This window comes from Tetrahymena thermophila (assembly GCF_000189635.1).
Source record: "Tetrahymena thermophila SB210 genomic scaffold scf_8254594, whole genome shotgun sequence".
In the NCBI taxonomy this organism is placed as follows: Eukaryota; Ciliophora; class Oligohymenophorea; order Hymenostomatida; family Tetrahymenidae; genus Tetrahymena; species Tetrahymena thermophila.
This window is the reverse complement of record NW_002476365.1, coordinates 337,662-360,722: the sequence shown is the minus strand read 5'-3', so window position 1 is coordinate 360,722 and position 23,061 is coordinate 337,662. Positions and strand designations below refer to the sequence as shown.

The 23,061-nt window shown below is 21.7% G+C and overlaps 4 protein-coding genes across 4 annotated transcripts; 1 reads left to right on the top strand and 3 right to left on the bottom strand. All coding sequences in view use genetic code 6, as the record gives it.

Moving 5' to 3' along the window:
* Positions 1 to 4,023: 4,023 nt before the first annotated feature.
* On the bottom strand, positions 4,024 to 6,026 carry TTHERM_00289110 (hypothetical protein; the record flags this gene model as incomplete). Its single annotated transcript, XM_001018628.1, has 5 exons — positions 4,024 to 4,341; positions 4,709 to 4,826; positions 5,003 to 5,287; positions 5,660 to 5,751; positions 5,892 to 6,026. 5 exons carry the CDS (start codon positions 6,024 to 6,026, stop codon positions 4,024 to 4,026), a joined length of 948 nt encoding a protein of 315 aa, XP_001018628.1.
* A 7,193-nt stretch (positions 6,027 to 13,219) lies between these two features.
* TTHERM_00289090 (transmembrane protein, putative) lies at positions 13,220 to 16,369 on the bottom strand (the record flags this gene model as incomplete). Its single annotated transcript, XM_001018626.2, has 1 exon — positions 13,220 to 16,369. The coding sequence occupies exon 1, from the start codon at positions 16,226 to 16,228 to the stop codon at positions 13,220 to 13,222; it is 3,009 nt and encodes a 1,002-aa protein (XP_001018626.2). The 5' UTR covers positions 16,229 to 16,369.
* A 1,178-nt stretch (positions 16,370 to 17,547) lies between these two features.
* On the top strand, positions 17,548 to 19,452 carry TTHERM_00289080 (pyridoxal-dependent decarboxylase domain protein; the record flags this gene model as incomplete). The annotated part of the gene is made up of 4 exons (XM_001018625.3): positions 17,548 to 17,581; positions 17,636 to 18,306; positions 18,591 to 18,922; positions 18,984 to 19,452. The coding sequence occupies 4 exons, from the start codon at positions 17,548 to 17,550 to the stop codon at positions 19,450 to 19,452; spliced, it is 1,506 nt and encodes a 501-aa protein (XP_001018625.2).
* An 819-nt stretch (positions 19,453 to 20,271) lies between these two features.
* TTHERM_00289070 (NADH:ubiquinone oxidoreductase 17.2 kDa subunit) lies at positions 20,272 to 20,694 on the bottom strand (the record flags this gene model as incomplete). The annotated part of the gene is made up of 1 exon (XM_001018624.2): positions 20,272 to 20,694. The coding sequence occupies one exon, from the start codon at positions 20,692 to 20,694 to the stop codon at positions 20,272 to 20,274; it is 423 nt and encodes a 140-aa protein (XP_001018624.2).
* Positions 20,695 to 23,061: the final 2,367 nt, after the last annotated feature.

Here is a 23,061-nt window from a genome sequence, read left to right as displayed (position 1 = left end):
AAAGTAAGCAACCTTGTTCATTATTTTTATTGATATATTTTATGAAAGTAACCACAAATGTTCAGAAACTAGTTAAAAATTTGGCTGATTGTTACATTTTAATTTTTTTTAACATTGATCTTAATTTGATAATATTGAAGATGCTAGATTTTTTAAAATATAGTTTACAGATTATTAAGCTTTTTTCTTTTTATAATCTAAAGTATTTTAAGATTTTAATCACTAATCATTTATTTTTATTTACTTATAACCACAAATTTTATATTCTCTGCTTAATTGATCCTCTAGATTTTTATCTAAAGTTGATTAAAACTGTTTAATTGTGTTAAGGAATGCCTTTTCTTAGATAGAAATTTTTTTTTGTTTTTATTTTAGAAGCTCTTTTCTACGATTTGAGAGATTGGGGTTCATAAGGAATTAATTATCAATAGGAAAAATATCTAAAAAATACATAGTTGATAATGAATTTTCTTATTCATGAAATTTTTAAATAGGCTTTTTATTTAATGTGTTCATATCTGTTGACATTTATTAGGTTTAGCTGATTTACCCTTTAATTACCATATCCTATCGTATTTAAAAAAATAATTAGTAAGATAGTTTAAAAAAAACATTTACTCTTCCTAGTGAATGAGCTACATTACAAACAAATGATTTTTTTGTTTTACTTCCATTAAAGCAATTTATAAATTGGTTGATCAACTGAAAATGGGCAAGTTCTTAAATTGACCTTAATTTTTAAATATAAGTAATATTAAAAATTGTTTTTTTGTACTCTAATTTATGAATAGTTTGTTATAGCTTGTCTTTACACTTTATCTTATTATAAATTTCAATCAAATAATTGTAACTACAAGAATGAATTTCGCTTTGTATTTGAAAGTCAAATTTTGAATTTTGGAATGGAATCAAGAAAATGAATGAATTTTTTTTACATAGTATGAAAATCTATTTGAAATTAATCTGACTCAATTTAAAGCATTTTCATAAAGGACTCTGAATGATGTATAGATTTTATGAATTTTTTTCCTTAAAAATTAGTAACTTTTATGACTATTTTAGAGCCTTTCTTTTTAGAATTCAAATATGATGTAATAAGGGATAATTCTTATGTTTTTTATTTTATTGATTCTTCTGTTACAGATTTTAGGCTCTCAGGTATGCATGCATCCAAGTTCCTTAAATTAAATAATTTTTGGTTTTGCGAGAGGCATTAAATATAGTATTGTAAGTTTAAAAAAATGCGTATTTACATTATTTAGTATTGATTTATGTCAGTTATTAAATTTTTAAAATACACATGCAAATTCTGATACTTATCTATTTAGGTATGGTCTATGTTAGTAATAAACGTTTCTTGTATTTTAGATTCCTAATTAGTAAAAATCTCTTTAATAATTAGTTAATTTTCTTATGCTTTAACTATAAATTAAACAATATTTTTTACGATTTTTTCATCTTTGATTGGTATTATTTCAGTTTAAATAAGTCTGGAATACCAGCTTTCCTAAATTGAATTACTATCAAGGGTTTTTATTGTTTGTTGCGAAACTGAAAACATTAAAAGACTGCTAACAATAATAATTAAAATTACAATAAATAATTATACTAAATTTTTGTTGTTTTGAGGAGATTTTGATATTAATTGGTGAAATTTTTTGTAATTCTAAGTCTTCATTTCTTTAATTTTATTAATTACGGAGATTCAGGACTATAATGTAAAAAATAAAAGGTGCTTATTCTTAATAAAAAAGCAGAATAATTTATAATTTTTCAAATCTGTATATTTCTGCTAAATTATTTATGTATGTCATCAATATATTTCGAATTACGTAATTGCCTCATATATTTATTTTCTACTCTTATCTAAGTTAGCTTACTATTTTTATATTTAATATTTACCTTCTTAATATCATCGAAAGAGGAGAGGCTATTAGCAATAACAAATTTTATGTTACAGAAATAAAAACGCTGAGATAAATGTAGCCTAATAAATAAATATTTTCACAATTAATTAAATAAATAATAGTCAATGTAAATTTTCAAATAAATCTCCATTAAATTTAGACGACTATCAAAAAAACACGAAAATATTATTTCGAATATTTTGCTTTTACTTTGATGCCGATTTGCTTATCCATTATTTTTTCTTACAAGACAATCAAAACTATTCTAAAATATGTGTATTGAATTATTAGCTGAAATATAAATAGAAAGTTAATTTAATTAATTTCAAATTAAAAAAACTTATTATGTATTTCTCCTTTCCTTAATGTAAAATAAAAAATCTTTCTGATTAGAAAGTTTACTATTGATTATAAGCAACGTTACATAGAATACTTTTATCCTTTATTTTTTACTTAAAGATAAAGTGTATACAATTTGTATGTAAAAATAGGTAATTTAAACCAATAATAATTAACTACCAACTTTTTAAATTCAGCCATTAATGTAACATAAATAAAGTAATCTAATTAGAATATTTACAGCAAATCTCATTAATAGAAAAATATATTTTGCGTTTTTATTAAAATAAATTGAAAATTTCTATACTTTGGCAGAGTGTCGGTAAAGGTGAAAGTAAAAAAGATAATTTTATTACAATTATATATTTTATTTATTATCTTGTAAACTCATGCAGATCTATTGTTGAATTACCTGATTTAGCTTACTAATAAAAATTGTTATTTAATTAATTAATTGGCAAATTATAAAAATTTTTGTATTATTACGCAATTAATTATTCATCAGCTAATAAATCTAACAAAGTATTTCAAAACTAAATATTTATTTTTTTTTGAATTTTTATTAATTTTTAAGTAACAAATATTTGTATTTAGTGTGAGTTTTCAGATTAGCATTTACAAAGTCCTTTTACTGTTTAGATCAATAAACAATTTCATTAATCATAGATTTTAATTATAAAATTTATGGATAAATTAGCAGATTTAATAATATGCTTATAGCTAAATAATTTTTAAATTGGAACAGTGATTGTAAATTAAATTAGATTAGAAAGGTAAGCAAATAAGTAGCAAGATCTACATGAATTAATCGCATTAATAAATAAAAAAATAATTAATTTACGTTCTGATAAATTATATCAAAGGTTAAACCTCACATATATCTTGCATTAAATTCCTAATTTAAAGCAATCTATAGTATAAACTAATTATATTTTTCTCTCGAAAACACAATGACTATCAAATACTCGCCTTTTTCGAAGATAGCATGGTTGATTAGAATGTATTTTGTTATTATATGTGAAAATTATAAAGTCTTATTTACTTCTTATTAAGTTGTTACTATTATTATCTTTTTCATATGAGTTAAAAATTTATTAATAAGTCTTTTAACAATAAATAATAAAATCAGTAAAATTAGATAATGATCTTAACTTTAACAATAACTTTTTTAATGATAAATATGTAAATGAATAAAGTGTATATGAATATAATATAAATAATTTAGAAATTCAATTCTTATTAATTTTGGTTGAGGATATTAAGAATGAGTAAAAAATAAATATAAATAAATGAATTTAAATTATTTATTTACTTGTTAATTAATATTTAGTTTTTTTTATAAGAAATTATTTGCCAAAGAAATATTGAAAAAAGAATAAACTAAAAAACTCTGTGTTAAAATCGATTCATTTTTTAAAAAATGAGTAAGTAACAAAATACAAATTTGAAAATAGTTGATATAGATTTACAAAATAATTTAAATTGTTTATATACATATTTTAATTGGGTTAATTAGTGTAAGTATTTTATGGTAAAATGTAATAAGTGTGCAATGAGAACTCATTTGCAAAGTATTGGAATATTTTGGATTGGATAAAATGATTTTTATTATTTCTCTTTCAACAAACTTAAAAATTTTTCAGATTTCTTATTTTTATTTTTTATTAATTTATTTATGAGGACTCAGTCTTAAAATTTTTGTTTATAAGTAAGTTAGTAAATTTGAATAGTTGAAAATGATGATTTATTTATAGAATCAGTTTATTTCAATATTGTTTCAGAATTCAATTTGTTCAATTTTTCTATATTTGCATGTTTAAAAATAATTTAAGATGTCGCTTTATACACTCAAGTTTGGATTGATATTGCATTCCTTGTAGAGTAAAAGGAATTATTTCTCTTGTTCAGAAAGATTTCTTTTAGCTTTTTTGCTTTTGTTATTCTGTATTCCCTCTCTACGCTTGTTGAAAAGATTAGGATTAGTAGTTGATTAATAATCCATAGGTATTATACCGATTTAGCAAATCAACAACTCATTATTTTCATCTTTACTGCTCTATTTAGTTACTTCAATGCATACTTTTGTGTCAATTTTCTATAAATAAAATAAAATTATATAACTTGTTATTTAAATGGCATTTTTATATGGTACTTGCAAATTATATATTCAATATGAAAAATCAATTTGAAACTTGTATCAGACGATAACTCTTAAATACTGGTAATAACTTTCATGTTTTAAATTGAATTATTTGGGAGTAAATAAATAGAATTTACCCTCCGCTGCCATAAATTTATCTAAAATTATGTAAAACCAAAAGATTCAATCAATTATTTATCATAAGTTTCATTGTAAACAATTCTTTTAATCTTAAAATTAATTGAAATTTTTTATTAATTTGCAAGAGTACCAAAAAATATTAGATAAAGTGCATGTGAATTTGAGTAAGTAAATTATTTACTCTGTTTAAATAATTTTCTATGGGACATATGTAAGGAGCATATTTTTCTTTTAGGTTCTCAGTAATCTTATCGAAAGCTGTTTAAAATATGGCATAGTATGTCTAGTCTTCTAAAGGTCTATTTAATAAATACAAACAGGATTAACTTTGTTTAAAATATTTTTTTAGTGTTAGTTTGTTTAAATATTTTGTTAGGAAATTCATATTTTCACAAAAATTCAAAATAAATTTATGTTTATTTTTTTTTGTTTGTTTGTTCTTATTTCTGATCAAATAAAATGAAAATATATTTACAGAGAATGGAAGGATGTTTAGAATTCATCTGAAGTTTGACGATAAAATTCTATGAAAGAAGAGCTGAAGTTAATTGATTAAATTATTTTAATGTCATTCACAACTCTGGCATTGACAGTTATGGAAAGCAAGTTTTTTTTCTTAGAGATATTTTTATTACTACTCTATTTTTCTTGAGCTCTCTTTTTCTTTGGCTCTAATTTTTTAGTTGCAGCAGTCTCAGAAATGTCAGAAAGATGGCAACAATCTTTCAATTTTGCTTCTTCACATTATTAGTCTAATTCACTATATAATAAATTAAATAAATTTTCATTAGGTTGAGAATTAAAATAATGATATTAGCATAGCTAAAATGGAGGCAAATAAATGATTTAAAATCCTAAAAATTAATTTAAAATTGTTTGGATTCATTCCAAAAAATCTGTCAAAATTTCTACTTGGCAAATAAATTTGAATACTTTTTTTTAATAAATTTGAGTAATCTCTTTATCAAAAATCCTAAGCTATTGTAATGAATATCGTATTTGATTTGATGTATTAAACATACAACTAAATTTGAAGGATTTAATATTTTATTGTAATTATTTTTGCTCAAAATGAGTAAGGCAATAGTTTGAAATCGCTTTGCTTATAAAATCAAATAAAAATAAATTTTACTCTAAGATATTTTCATATTAAACTTCAAGGCCGTTAGATGAGTCCAACTTAGAAAATCTCATTTTTCCAATAATAAATGAATTGTATGTTTTCTAATTAATTAAATAAATAATATTTAATTTACATAATTTAGCTTTAAAATGTTCAAATATAAATTTCTTGTTAAAATAGAGAAAAATTGTTAAATATTATGGTTAAAAACTTAATATAGAATAAATATTTGTCTGTTTACAGAAAGTTGAGGATAAGAAACGCTTTTGATGCTTGCGAAATCATGGAGGGAAGGTTAATATTGCTAGCTAATTGCTTCAGCAGGATGTAAACTTTCGGAGTGAGAATTTGTGTAGCAAGAAAGTGATTCAGACATTTTTATTTATTTAATTATTTATATTTTAATTTGCTTATATCTTTGTTTGATATTTTTGATAGTAAATTAGGTTTAAGAGAAGAGGCTTATTGATTGAGTGAGGATAAAGAGTTTTTTTAAGAATACCTCTGGCTAGTCGAATTAAATTGTTAGAATTATTATAATTTAATATTATTAATTAATTATAATTTTTTCAGACTCTTAGTGTTGTAAAAGAAGGTGGGAACTATTAATTTGATTAAGCAATTTATATACAAATCCCCTTAATATGCACATTCAATTTTATATACAAAATAAGTGTACAAGAAAAATTATTAATTTTGTTATTTTTTTTTCAAACTGTATCGGAGCATAGAATTTAACAAAAAAGAAATCTGACGAGCAAGCAATATAAATGATTATTAATCATGGGTTTTTTTTAGAATTTTTATTAACATTACACTTAAAATCTTAAACATATTCTTTTTTACTTCAATATAATACAATTACGTTTTTCATTAAATTTTAAACACATCCTTGCGGCATTCTTAAAATAGTAACAAAGATGAGTGTTTGTTACTATTGTTTCTATGATTCCGTTAATTTTACTTTCTCTTTTTTTAATTTAAATGGAATTACTCTCTAAAAAAAATAAACAAATTTTAATTTTTGTTTATTAAAAAGTAAGCTTATCGAGTATTGCTAAAAGTATAAGACTGTATAACCTAAAAAACATTAATGAAATTATTTTAAGGTGTTTTTAAATTAGCTAAAATTGAATATTCTGCTATTAAAATTGATCATAAAATTTGTAAAAAGTAAAAAGTTATTTATTTCTTTTTTCAAAAAAAAATGTTAAAATTTGAAAAGAAATGTAAGTTACTTTTATTTTTAAGGAATATTTTTAAAAATATTATATCTTGTAAGGTTTTTATGTATAAATATTTGATGATTCCTATAAAATTCTTACAATAAAGTTATTAGAGCAAATTTTTGCCAACTTAAAAAGAAATAATTGAAAGCTACGCAGGAATACAAAATTTGTTACGGAATTAAAAATGTAAAAATTTTAGGTTAAACACTATAATCAGAAGTAAGCAAATTTCTCAGTTTCTAGGTAAGTATTATTAAGCTTTTAAAAAGAAATTGGTTGATAATTTTAATTGACTCATTTAAATGAATTATCTATTTTTGCTTAATTTAGTAGAATCAAAATTTGAAGTCGAGCTATCAATCAAGTGATGATTTAATTTTGAATATTAATGTAATAGAATCTCAAAAAAAGTGATATTTTTTGGACAATACCTACTAAATATATTTAATACTTTCAAAAATACTTACTAATATAATTTTATTGATAATAAATGTTGAAAGCTCGTAAAAATATGTTTGTAGTTTATATGCTTTCTATATTTATTGCTTTAGAAGTTAAAATAATATTGAATATCACATTTACTGGGTAAATTTCTTATATTGTTACTCAGATTCAATGTAAGACTTTCATTTGAATCAAAGTTCAAAAAAACAAAAGAAAAATATTATTTATCTAGCAAAATAGAACAATACTTGATTTTTTAAGATATTTGCAAAATCCTTTATTTTTTTATGAAAACTTTATGCTTTTATTAATAATGCGCTGGTTTATTTTTGCTTCAGCACAAGCGTTTATTAATCGCTTAAAAGTTAAATTATAAAAAATCTAGCTTTACTATAAATCCAAACGGCTTTTAAGAAATTTTATTTTCCATTAAAATTAATTGATTTTGGTTTTTGATCAACTTTAATTTTTTTACATATTTTTCTTGAATATTATAGCTAACTTATTAAATAACAATATTGGCAACTTTTCGAAGGGGAAAATATCTAATAATATTATATTTCTTCAAATAAGCGCTAATCACACTTAACATATTTTACATAAATATGTAATTTTGTTGTACATGTCAAATGAATTAAAAAATGATAAATCTATTTTTTTACTATTAATGTAAATTAAAACAAGCCAGCTGTTTAAATTTGAATTACGATATAAGCATGATTTAAGGTAGTATCCTTACTCTTTGATCTTTTCTTCAGAATTAAAGAGAAAATTAAAACAAAAATTTTGAGCAACAAGCATTAAATGCAGGAGAAGATGATTTTTAAAATAGTGACTAATGAGCGATTAATTAAAGAAAGTGAATAATCTTCAAAAATAATCCAAAAAGAATGTAGAAAATACCAAGCGTTGCTGATATGCAAAAATTTAAAATACATATATAGCATCATTGAGAAGATCATTAAGATGTTATAGTTAAAATTTCTTCGTGCTATATAATTTATTAAAGATAGCTAGCTATTATAATTAAGGAACCTTAATAATTCTGAAAAGCGCAGTAAAGGAAAAAAAGGTGCAAGATAATAAAAAATATTGGATCTTTAGGATTTCATAAGAATCTCATCTTAGAGGAGGTTTTAAAATATTTACAATAAAAAATGTATTTTGTTAGTATTTTTCTATTATTACAGAAATTAAAACAATCTTGTTTCTTTTAAAAAAATATCAGAAAAGCTTTTATAGCCAAGCAAGTATCTGTAATCAAATTATCAATGAACAATTAAATATTATATTCCAAGTATCATCGGAAATAGAAAGAATTTTGGACACTAATTTTTGAGTAATATTATATCTAACAAACAATAAACTGCCTTCAATTCCTTAATTATATCAATTTCTTTTATTCACATTACTATTATTTTTCTTCTTTTTGTTAACATTACTTTGTCATTTCTGAGTGGCTGCTTGCAACAAGAGTTTTCCAAAAACTGTTCACAAAAAAACTAAACCAAAAAAATAGTGCTGCCATTTCTAAAAAGCAAATTTTGTCTCTAGTTTTAAAGCTATATAAACCAAACACATCAGTAAATGAATTTTTTTACTGATTACTTCTGTGAATTTATGGCAGAACTCAAAAAAATGAAAAAGTAGTAAAGATCTCTCAGATAAAAACAAGTGAACTTTCAACTCCTGCGCACACAAATAAATTCCAGCTATATTATTGCTATGAAGTGCATTCTAGGATTTTTTTGGTGTTTATTATGGAAAATTAAAACATATTTACATCATAAATATAAAAAGAAGATATAATTTATTCAAAAACTATTATCAATATGAGTATTTCATATGAATCACTATATTAAATAGATCTAAAGATTCAAATTAAATTCTTATCTAGATTAATTTACTTAATAATTTCATATTTTTGAATTTTCTCATTATTAATTTAAATATTCAATTTTTATCAATGTGTAGATTGAAAGTGAAAATAGAAAATAGTTTGACACAATAATAGAAGAAAAATTGAGCAGGTATTTCTAAATTATCAATAAAATTTAAATATGTTTGAAACGATTCCATGTACTTAGAACTTGTTTTAGAAATATTTAAATAATCCAATATAACTAAAGTTATCAAATGTGTAATTTTCCTGACTAGAATTATAGCTTAGATAAAAGAAATTATTTACAAAAATTATTGAGTAAATATATTCTTGGTTCACTCTATTAAATTAACTTTTCTTACAGTAATTAACTCTAGTAAATAAAAATACATAGTTTTGTATAGTTTTATATAAATAATGATAGATTGAGCATTCTTGAAACAAAAATTTTACGTTTCGGATTAAGAATTTTGTATTATTTTTGTATTTTGAATTTTTTATGTAGGCAATAAAAATAATTCGGTGTTTCATATTTCAAAACAATAAACAAAAATACAGAATCATTACTAAAAATGAATTTCAAAATAACTTTGCTGCATATATATATCTATTTTAGAATTAATTAGATGTAAATTGTAGTAAATTCTAAAGTAAATATATGCGTACCTTAAATAAAATTGAAATTTGTAATTATGATTCTAAATTCAAGAAAAATCACATTAATGTTACAAAATAATATATTTGTATTTTTATAAATCACGTAACTGCATTGATTTTTTATTCTGTTAAAATCTATGGCTTGTTATAGTAAAAAAATTTAAATCAGTGCAATTAATTTGAAAAACCTAACATGCAATCTATAATATAAATGGTATATATATAAATCAATATCTGTACAGACATGAAAAAGCCCAGTAAAATACATTGACTAACATCTTTAAAAAGAACAAATTTAAATCTGTAATATAAAGAATCACATAACTAAATAACAAAGAATTAATATCACTTAGATTTTAATAAAAATATGTAATACCCTTCACATTTCAACTAAATATAGAACTTATATGGTTATTAAAATCTTTATCAATAAGAACAATGTCAAAAAAACCATCTTAAAAATATTTTAGCCTAAATAAAAATTTAAATAATTATGATTAGCCTTGTGAAAGAAGTATTTTTTATCTTACTAAATCAAATAGTTTATTAAGATAATTGATGTAAGTTTCTAAGCGTTAAAAAATTAAAATTTTTAATTACCCACTATCTATCTATTTAGAATTTCTCTTAAATTTAATAATAAATAAATGTTAATTGTTCATTCATTCATTTCTTCCAAATAAACAAACAACTTTCTTTATTTATTTTTCCACAAATTTTGTTAAATTTTATTTAACTTTTATAAAGTTTACATCAATAAATGGCGTGGATTACAATTTGAAGGTTTTTTGTATTTTAAACTTTTTTGATGATAAATATTAATAATATCGTTCAGAACTTTAAAAAATGCAAAGTATTTTCTATTTCAAGCAAAGTTTTATTACATTTTATTAGTTTTTCTTTTAAAATGAGCAAATTCCCCCATTTTTAGAAGAAAAATAATACTAGAAGTAACCAAGGGAATGAGTTAATAGACTTTGATTAACTTTTATTTCAGTATAACTATAATTTCATTAATTTAAAAAATTTAACAATAACAAGTTATGCATATTCATTCACTTTCAAAACAATAAATAAATTTAACTTTTGTATTTAAGATACTTATTTTAAAATGCTATCAAAGATATTTGTTGTTCATTTTTTATGAAAACAAATAGTTTTTTATAGATATTTTGCATTATTAAATCTGTATTTAATATATTTACAGAATAAATAATTTACAATACTTTTGTAATTTATTTGAGTCATTAATTAATAGATCGAATCTTAATAATTTTGTTACACATCTTTATCTGATTCTCTCTCAAAATTTAATTTATTAATATTTCAAATATATCTATCTATTGGTTTGAAATATATTTTAATTTTCGATAAAAAGAACGATCATTTTTAAATGCTTGCTTAGTATTAAGCGATTAAACAGATATTAATATGTTATCTTTCTAATTAATTGACTCTATTATATATAGCTTCATATAAAATTTATAGTAACAATAGATTAACAAAGGCATAAATAATTTTTTATAATATAAACTTAGAAAAAAATATTTGAGTAATACAAGTTAATATTACCTCAATTTATTTAGTACTTTATATTCATTAAATAATGGTAATATTAAACGCAGAAATTAACCAATTAATGATTAACTATTTTTATAACTATCTATTATATCAAAGTAAAAATATTTGTAATAACTTCTTAAGAAGCCAATAAAGGATACCTAAATCTAATCATTCAATATAAAATTACTACTAAAAGATCACTATTCAAAAATATATTTGTTCTATTAAATTACACTTACATATTTACTCATTTTATTCAAATAATACTATTTATATAAAAAATTTATCTACACCCCTAAAGTTCTTTGTCTAATTTTTTTATATTACTGAGATTATCAATCGAACAAATTCATTCATAGCTATATATAAAAGTAGAAAAATATGCTAGATTTTTAGAATAAATTCAATAAATATCTTTTAACTAAAAAATATATGTATTTGTAATATTAAATTTGTTAGTTGTATATAGATTAAAATAATTCATATAAATAGAAAATTAATGAATGAGCTGAGCTTTTCATCTTTAAAAATAAAAATTTCACATTTTTTAATTATGTCTCAATTTTTTCATTTTCTCATTATGTTAGTTTTACAAAGAAACAAGAGATAAATGTCATAAAACAAATTAATTTAAAAAAAAATTTAAAACCTTTAACTGATTTTTGTTATTAAAATAAACATAATCTACTTTATTTACTTATCTTTACTATTTTGAAATTCAGATTTAAGAAAGTTTTGCCAAAATCAATTTTTTTCAAAAAGTATTTAGTTTTTTTAATGAGGTATGCCAAATATTTAGCATAAAATTAGAAACTATTTTTTATCTAGTATTATATTTTTAAGTTTATTATAGATTAAAATAATTCACATGATATGAAATTTATTTACTGCTGACCTTTTAATCTATTCAAATTCAAGCTCATATCTTTTACTAATGATAAAAATTTAATTCATTTTTCTTATAATTTTACTTTTAGTAATAAAATTATTTAAAATACAAATTAAATCTACCTTTTAATAATTTAACTCTTATTGTGTTAAATAAATTAAAAATTAAGAATTTGTTTACTTGTTTTCACTATTTTGAAATTCAAATTTTACAAATTTTTGCCAAAATTAATTTTATTCATAAATTTTAAGTTTTTTTTAATTGTATGTTAATGATTTAGCATGAATTTTATAAATTTCTTTAAAATAATTAAAAATTATTAATTTTACTAAATTTTTTAGTATTAAACATAATTCTAATAAAAAGAAGTTTATTTCCTACTGAGCTGAGCTTATTATCTTTAAATATACAAATTTTCCAATTTTAAATATTAACAAAATAATTTTTTATCATTTTTCTAATTACTTCATTTTTTAAAAAGATAATAAATAAATGTCATCTATAAAAACAATTTTAAAAATAAATTTTAATATATCCTTTAATAATTTAACTTATATTATGTAAAAAAAAATAATATATAATTTTTTACTTATTTTTACTCGTTTTTAAATTCAAACTCTAAACAGTTTAATCAAATTCATTCATCCAAAATTTTTTTATATTAGGAAAACTCAAGTAATTAATGAAAGCCTAAAAAAATAATACTTATAATAAACACAACTTTGATTCATTCCATTTATGTTTATTATCACTAAGATAGTCATAATCAACATATAATTAATTAATCTTTCATGTACTTAATTGTAATAAATATATATATACTTATTATGGGAGATATTTTAAGTACTTTTAAAGGGTATTAGGTTATCTGATTTGTGATGATAAAATTAGTTATTTTTTGATTATCAATGACGAAGATTATGATTATTTTAGTGATGAGAGTTGGATTACTCTTAAATTTATTGGTTATGGTTGAGGTGGTGTGATTGATAGTGTTAATGCAAATGATGCTATTGTTGATGATTATTTTAAATATATTAATTCTAGTGATGGTTTCTGGAATTTTAATGACCTTAGTGAGCATAATGATGCTAAAAATGTTAATGATTATGGTGAAGACCACCATGGCCATGAGATTAATTGTGATGAGGGCTATGGTGGTTTTAAGTATGATGAACGTGTTTTTATTGGCTTTTATGATGTTGATATGAATGATTTGAGTTATTTTAATTTTATTAATATGCCTCTATTTCTTCTTAAACATTAATTTAATTGTAATTAAATTGATTTTTCTGTAATTCGGCTAAATATTCTTAGTATTAAATTTGAATAGCTTCGTTTTCTATTTGTTGCTCATCCATCATAACTTCTTCAGCCAAATTGATTCCATTAATTTTTCCATAGTTATCGAATTCTTCTTAGCATTGCTTGACCTACTCTCTTATAACTTATAACTCCTTATCTCTCACTTCAAATATTACTTAAAGGCTTTCAATTTCTTGTTTTATATCTTTAAGTTATTCTTTGATTTCTTTTATCCTTCTAGAGATTGTGATAAGTTTTAAATTATTTTAGCTTTTATTATTAGATGATCCTTATTATGATTTCACTGATCTATTTAATCTAGCTTCTTCATGCTCAAAATCCTTCCTAAATTAATCTTATTAAGAATATTTCTCTTTTAAGTTTTTGAGTTTACTTTCTACTTCTGAGAATTAAGAATAAATTTACTACTCATTTAATTATTTTACTCTTAGCTTAACTCTGAACATTTTAACATTGTTAACAACTCTATTGTAGTGATCAAACACTATCTTACCCAGTGTGTCGTTAAAGAATGAGCTATCTTAATATTGCAAGAGAATTCCCAATAAGCACACAGGTAAAAATCCCAATAGAAGTTTGTGGTAAGAAACTATTGAGCTATCCCAGCTAAAATTGTAAAGCTGATTAACAAACAGGCTTAAAATAGCAAGGCATGTTAAGTTTAAAACAAAAAATAGATTTTATCTTTACAAAAATCTAAACCCATATTTACCTCTTTCCACTAATTCGAAGAGCGAGTCTTTTACTAATTTAGGATCTGGTGATTCTAATTATTTTCTAAGCTACAGCAAAGCTTCATGAGCTAGATCTGAATTTAAGAGTAGTATCAGATTTGCGAATAAGAGAAGACTGCCTACTAAAATTGAAAAGCAAACGCATATTAAAAATAGCATAAACTTAAACTTTGAATCTCCTCTCACTTCTTCCTTATAAACTGTCTGCATAAACGAAAAAACTTAGTGATTAATTATGCAAAAGACAGAGATATCATATATCAATAAAGCGGTTCCGTTCAACGAAGTAAACGCCCAAAGTACAGTAGTAGAAACTACCATGCATAATACAATCGCCAGGTTCTTTATAAATGATTTTAATTATAGAAAAAAGTAGTTATCATGCTGTCTAAATGGTAAATTTTGTAAATTGTTAAATAAGCAAATAGAAATAGACATGCTTATTGAAATATACCAATAACCAGCTTAAAGTAAAGGATAAAGCTACGCTAAATCTAAATGATTTGCAATTATATAGGCTAAAATATAGAGACAGGGAGCATCCATAAAAATCCCATCAAAAATTTTAGTTACACTTAAGAGAAATTTTCTTCTCATAAAGTATTTCTCGTTTTTTTAGTCAGCCTCTTCTTCGATGTAGATTGTTGTAAATTTATTAAAAATAAAGCTTTGTAATTGTGACTTATTTAACTTTAGCTTCTTCAAAACGCTAGATTATATTTGATATTCTAAAACACGTTCATTTTTCTTTTTAGCTGGTTTTTCTTCTTCAGATGTTTCTTTCTAAACTGAGTATTTACTTTAAGATTTTAATCTGTTTTGTTAACTAAAATTTGATTGCTTTCTTTAATAATCACTTTGAAAAGCAATTTTACTATTAGATTCTTAAGAAACTTATTTAATGCTTAATTAAAGATTGCTTTTTAATGTTTAAGAGTTTCTATATTCCTCTATCCTCGACATAAATTAACCTGATTATTAATAATTTAAATTTGGTGATTCATGCTGATTACTAATTTTTGGTAGTATATTTTCTATTGATCTCTCATCCGTTTATAAGTTTTATTAAGCTGTATTTGTTGAAATAGGATTTGCATTAAAAAATTAAATATCTTGATTCGGGCTTCTGCCTTCAGTCAAGCCTGTTCCTAGCTTGAATAATTGCTTATTCTGCAAGCTATTTTAAAATTGCTCTTTTTAAGTAGTTTCTGTGTTATTAACTTAGGTTGAAATGGTTGGCTTTTAATTAAATTGTGACAAAAATGTATTTTAATGGGGACTCATTTTAATATTTTCTGGCACTTTCTTAACATTAAGAGGCATTTATTTCATCTCATCATTTTTTTATTTAGAATTTGTTGGTGATTTTTAATAAGACATATTGGATAAATATTAATCAATCTTTTTTTGCTGCTATTATTTCATTTAAACCCATTCTTCACGCACTACTTTATCTCCTTATTCGATTCTTTAATTATTTTGTCTTTCTTCTTTAATAATCAGATATGCAGCAACATAGTCTAAACACAGTACAATTAATACGACTTATATATATTGTTTTTTGACTGTATAATATGCTATTTTAATAATCTTAGATACCAAAAAGAATGAAAGCTAAAGACCAAATTAAACTAAGTAATCATTATATAAAAATACATGAATACTCATTATTATGCATGCGTATTCACCTAAACTAATAATCTACAAGATAATAAAAAATATGGTCTATTTGGAAATTTTTTTAGTATTCGTTTCTGAATGCCCTTAATCATTTTTTGAAAGCTAATCTGAGTTTCTTTATGCTGATTTACTAGCTTTATTTGTTTTTTATCTTGTGAGCTTCTTAGTTAACATGAAAAGAGAGTATAGCTATAACTTTTGAATTATATAATTAATATGTGATTCTTTAAGTTTAATCTATTTTATTTTGATTTGGTTATCCTATTCTACAAAGTTTTTATGCTATTAATATTCAAATTATCTACTTTTCCAAGCTTATTTATATATAAAGTGAATAATTATTTAAATAATACTTAATTATTAGTTAAACAAAAGATTTTCGAGCTGTAATAGTTGTTTATTTTCAAACTTATTAAAATATTCATGGTGAGAAGTAATTGTAGATTATTTCAACTCATTTTTATTTTATTATTTATCAATTCGCTTAATTATTACATAATTACTTGTTTATCGTCTAAATTCATCTAAAAATTTATCATTTTTTATTCAAATTTAAAATAATCATAAAAATTAAATAAAACTCATTCACCTCTTTCATCTTAATTTTTATTTATCAAATATTTTTATGTAAAATTTTATTTAAAAAGTGCAAAATTGCAAGTAAAATTTACTAAAAGGTGTAAATTCTGTTTGTAAAATTTAAATAAAAATTTGATTTCAAAGTATATTTAAAATTGCTAATATAAACATTATAAGTAAATGAAATCATTCAACTCCTGCTACTTAATTTTTATTTATCAATATCTTTGTTTAAATCTATATTTAAAAATGAATGGAATATTAAAAAATTTTAATTAAAAGTGTAAAACTGCTTAGCTAAATAAATTTCAATAATAATTTCATTTCAAAAATAAATTTAAAATTGCTAATTAAAAATAAAATCTCTTTTTAATCGTATTAATTAATAATTATTATTTTCTATTAAAGCTATAATACAATAAAAATATATTAAATTAACTGAGGATATTTATTTAATTGTGAATATATTTTCTTTATATTTATTTGCAAAAGTAAAACAAGATAGCATGAATAAATATTTTAAATTACTAAAAAAAATTATATTCTAAAATTAAACTAACAAATATTTATTAATTGATATACAGTTAATCCTCATTAATTATCACCAACCCCTCCCCCAAACTCATAGAGTACTAAATGGTGAATAATTTTTAATAAAAATTTATGAACGAACATTATTTTATGTAAAGAAAATTAGTAGAATATTGAGGTATGTTTGATAAAGATGAGATAAAAAATCTTTTACATTTGGATCATTACATTTAAAGAGTATTTATAAAAGATTTAAGAAAATATCTATCATCAATCAATAAATAGCTTAAACTCATAAAAACCACATATAATTACTTTAAAAAAAAAATTAATTATTGTTAAATAAAGGTAAATATATAGTTTAGAATATCATACAAATAAGAATGGAACAATAAGATTAGCATCTTTTAGCAAATGGTAACTATTGGTTCAAAAAAATATTTTATATTTAAATCCTTTAATATTTATCAGATAAAAAACTCAATGAGAAATTTCTGGATGATGTTTTTTAGATTTTGAAGAAGATAATTCTCGAATGCAAGACAGGTAATGGAAAGGTTATTGACTTTAAGACTCCTGATTAGCTCATTAAAGAAATAGATTTAACTCTTCCTTTAAAAGGATAGTCTGATGAAGAGATTATTAACTTCATTAAATTAGTTGACAAATATAGCGTTAAGACTTCACACTCTCACTTTTTCAATAACCTCTTCGGTGGTTCAAATGAATATTCTTTAGCAGGAGACTATTTCACATCTACAATTAATGGCTCTATGTATACTTATGAAATGGCCCCAGTTTTTAACTTTATGGAAAACGCCATTTAGTAATTATTTGCAGAAAGATACTTAAAGTGGAGTACAATTGATGGAGTTTTCTGCCCAGGCGGTTCCTAATCTAATTTTTATGGTATCTTAGCAGCTAGATAACACAAATATCCTGAATTTAAGAGAAAAGGTCTTCGTGCTCTTCCTGATTTGAAACTTTTCACATCTGAATTAGCTCACTATAGCATCGAAAAAGGAGCAATTATGCTTGGTTTTGGTCTTGATTCTGTTGTCAAAATAGCTTGTGATGAAGAAGGAAGAATGATTCCTGAGGAATTCGAAAAGGAAATCTAAAAATGCATTTAAGAAGGTTCAGTAAGATAGACAATTATTTATTTTGCTTGAAGAAAATGAATTAAATAAATAAAAACCGAAGATAAATAAATAAACATATAAAACAAAACTTATTTGAATCTGCTAAAATATTTTATAATTTCATTTTATTTTTAAAGATATTTTTTTAGTTCATAAAGAAAAAGCAGTATCCAAATGTAAAAATTTTATGATAAAAGATATTTTTTGATAGCTTTTATCAAAATTATTAACTAAAATACGTAATATTCATCAATAATATTTATTCTTTTATTAATCTAATTTAGGTTCCTTTAATGGTTAATTTGACCTGTGGTACAACAGTCTTTGGTGTAGTTGATCCTATCAACAAATGCACTGAAATAGCACAAAAATATAACATGTGGGTTCACATTGATGGCTGTTGGGGTGGTCACTTGATCTTTTTAGAAGAATTTAGAAATAAATATAGCCTCATCAGCTAAGCTGATAGTTTCGCTTGGGATGCTCATAAATTATTTAATGTTCCTTAATAATGTACAGCCTTTTTCACTAGACATGTTGGCTTGCTTCATGAAGCTAATGCTTTAGGTAGCGACTATCTTTTCATGAAGGACAAAAAACTCTATGATGCAACTAAGTAATAAAATAAATTAAAAAATTAATATTTCATCTATTAATCAATACTTTCTTTAATAAAGATATGATTCAGGAGATAAGACTTACTAATGTGCAAGACATATAGATGTATTCAAATTTTGGATCTACTGGAAACATTTTGGTACATTAGGTTTAGAATAAATTGTTGCTGATTCTTTAGAAACCACTAAATATTTTGCCTAGTTGGTTAAAGATCACCCTAACTGTGAATTAATCAATGAGCCTGAATATGTTAGTGTCAGCTTTTTCTATTATCCTGACTCATTCTTAAAAAGAAAAGAATTAGGAGAAGACAAAACAGAAAAATTCTGGGAAGACATGCATAATATTCCTCCTATCATCAAAGCTAAAATGGTTGAGCAAGGTACAATGATGGTTGCCTATTAAAAACAAAACCAAAAATCAATTCAAAGAAAGAACTTCTTCAGATTTATCTTTACAGCTGATAAAGGAAAAGAAGAAGCATAATTTGCTCTTAATGAAATACACAGATTGGGTAAAGATTTATGATAATAATATTTACTGTTGTATTTGTTTAACTGTAAAGTAAATAAATAAATTTAAATTTTAAATCTAAAACATTCATTTATTCAAATATTCATTTTTTTTTTGAGCAACCTGATAAAAATTACTTACTCTTTGTCCAACAATAAATAATTAATGAATCTTAAATACTTCTAAATATTTTTTAACTAAATTCAGTCATTATTTATTTTTCATTTAAAAAAATAATTTATGAGTAAATAGTAACTCCTAAAAAAAATAAAATCAAAATTTAAAAAACTAAATAAATAAATATGTACGATAATGGAAAATATAAAAGCTATTGCATAATGTTTATTTATTTTAATAAATATTAATTAGATAGTTAACTTTATTTTAATCTGTTAATTTCATTAGTATAATATATTCTATCCTTTGTGCGTATTCTCTCCAAAAAAAATAAATAAACTATTTTTATCTTAATATAGCAAATTTTGATTGAATAATTATCTAAGAAAAATAAATTAATTTTCTAATTAAATAAATGCATGAGAAACTTTTAATAGATGTTTCACTTATTGTATCTAAAAGCAGCTTTATTTAAAAAAAAGATAATATTATATTAATTGAAATCACTCAGTAATAAATACATTATAGATTGCTTACAATATTTCTATTCTTTTAATTATAATATGAAATTAATAGTAATTAATTTAATTATTTGAGTAATATTCTTTTTTTAGCAAAATATAAAATGTTTATTGGTCTAAAAATAACTAATATATATTAAAATTATATAAATTAATCAAGAATATATTTTTATTATCAATTGAGTTTACTAATATATCATTTATTGTTTTTCTAATCAAAATCCCAGTGTTCAGGTTGGAAGTCTTTTTTTTCTGCAGCATTATATTTATCAGTTCTACGAAAAGTTTTCATCATTTCTTATTCATATTTATCAGCTGAAATACCTTTTTTTCTTAGATTATCAGTGTATCTATAAATTTTTTCCATTTCTTCTTCAGTAAAAGGATCTAATCTTTTCTTTCTCAACCAATCTTCCCAAGCTGGATCTATTCTATTCACATGATTCTGATCAAAAACATTTAAATATTCACATTCTCTTTTAGTTTCATACCCTTCTTCATCAAAGTATTGGTAGTACTTATTTCCGCTTCTATCTGTACCCACTAATTTTCTATTAAATTTTGCATCATTATGGGCTTACCTTATTTGTTTGAACTTGTTGAAAATATTCTTCAGCATTTCTACTTATAAATAAACTAAAATTACAAATAAATTAATAATAAATAAGAATTTTCTAAAAGTAAATGAAGATTCATAAACTAAAAAATATTTATCTAAAATAAAACAAAAAAAATATTTGCAGAAATAAATCAACAAATAAACAAAAAAATATTTATTATTTATCTCTAAATTACAAAAACATTAATAATATTGGTGATACATACAAATTATTATTCTAACTTATCTTTTTGATATATTATTGATGATAATTTCAATTTAATAAATATTTTTCTAGTGAATTAAAAAAGTTAAAGTATAATTTTTTTGAATAATATTTTAAATATTTATTTTTTTAAATTATTTTTTTAAGCTTTTTGCTATTAATATTAAGAAAACGCATTCAAAATAATAAGAAAGAAGCTTTTGAATCAAAAATTTAGGTGAAGTAAATGGAGTCCATAATAATCATCAGAAATTGTGACAATAAGCATAAATTTAAAGTCAATATATCAAACATTGTTCTCAATTTGAAATAACAAAGCTTTAATTAAAAATGAACATGCTTCTTTTATGCACCTTTAAGTATGAATACAAGTTTTTTAAAGAATTAGATTTTTATTTATAAAATTTAATTAGCTTTATTAAAATAATTGTTGAGACTTTTTAATTATAATTTTAAATAACAGGCAAAATTTTTATTTTTTTGTTCAAGTAGATTTTATATTAAAAATTAAAACTTTAAAAATAAAAATAAGAATTTTATAAAAATTTATTAAAAGTTTTCTTTATCAAAATATATTTAAATAAAATTATGAGCACTGATTTTTTTAAAATTTTAAAGAAATTTAATTCTTAAATTTATTTTTGTCTATTTTTGTCACAATTAATTAAAATATATGTAGCTTGCATTAATTGTAAATTATATTTATATAATATTTTTACTTTTTTAAATTAAAAACATGAAAAAAATGTTTTTGTTGGGTGAGTGGAGTCCATAAGACTCTTCAGAAATGATGGTAATAAGTTTAAACTCAATACCAATTTATCGAACATAGTTCTCAATTAGCAATAATAGTGCATCAGTTAATACTTCACATGCTTCCATAATGCCCCTCTGCGCGAGGATACTAATTAGAGGAGGATTATATATAAATTTAAAAGTTTATTTGATTTAAATAATATGGGTTAGCTAACTTTAATTATTACAAAATATTTTTCGAGTTCATAAAAACAGATTTGGACAATTAATTTAATTGCTTATCATCCTGATCAAAAATTTTATAAATTGCATCTATCAAATATTTTTATTCTTAATTGTTAATAGATGCAATTATATTAATTTTTTTACACAATTAAATAAATCTAAAAATAAATACTTTTCTCAAAAATAATAAATAATTTAAAAACCAACTAATTCTTTGTTATATTTATTTAAATCATGTTTATTTTTAAACCTAATATATAATTTGTAAATAAATAATTTAGTTTAATTTATAAAATCAATTGAAACTTTAGTTAATCTTTTTAAAATTTTCATATGAATTCCTTTTTTAATTTATTTTAAGTCGAAATGAAAATGTTTTTGATTTAATTATTGCTTATTTATTTTGTATAATAATATATTGAAAAGAATAAAAAATATGCTTTTGTTTTGTTAGTTTAAGTGAAGTGAGTGGAGTCCATAAGACCCTTCAGAAATTATGCCAATAAGTTTACACTTAAAGTCAATTTATCGAACATAGTTCTCAATTAGCAATAATAGAGCATCAGTTAATACTTCACTTGCTTCTATAATGCCCCTCTGCGCGAGGATAAGTATTTATTAAGGATTAGATTTCAATTTATAAAAGTTAATTTGACCTTAAAAATTATGGGTTAGCTATTTTTAATTATTTAACATCAAATTATAGACAAAATGCTTTTAAATTTGATAGAAATAGATTTGGAAAAATAATTTAAAAATACCAACAAAATTCACTTCAAAAATTTTATAAAAAATGCATCTATTTTATATTAATTTATATATTTTTTATTCTCAAAACATTGAATAATAATGATAAAATAAATCAGCTTTTTTATATAATTATAATTTTTTTAAAAATATTTAAATAAAATAAGTCTAAAAGTAAATTATTGGTTAAATATTTTAATTGTACATATTTAAAACTAAAAAATAATAATTAATTATTTTATTTTTAATTAATTTATTTAAATTAAGGGATGAATTAAATAGTAATAAATTTTACTACAAATAATCTTACAATTACTTTAAATTTTATACATATTATTACCTTGTAATGCAGTATAAAATAAGAATATTATATTAGATATTAACTTTTGATTTTATAAATAAATTCAAACTTGAAAAATAAGCAAATTAATATT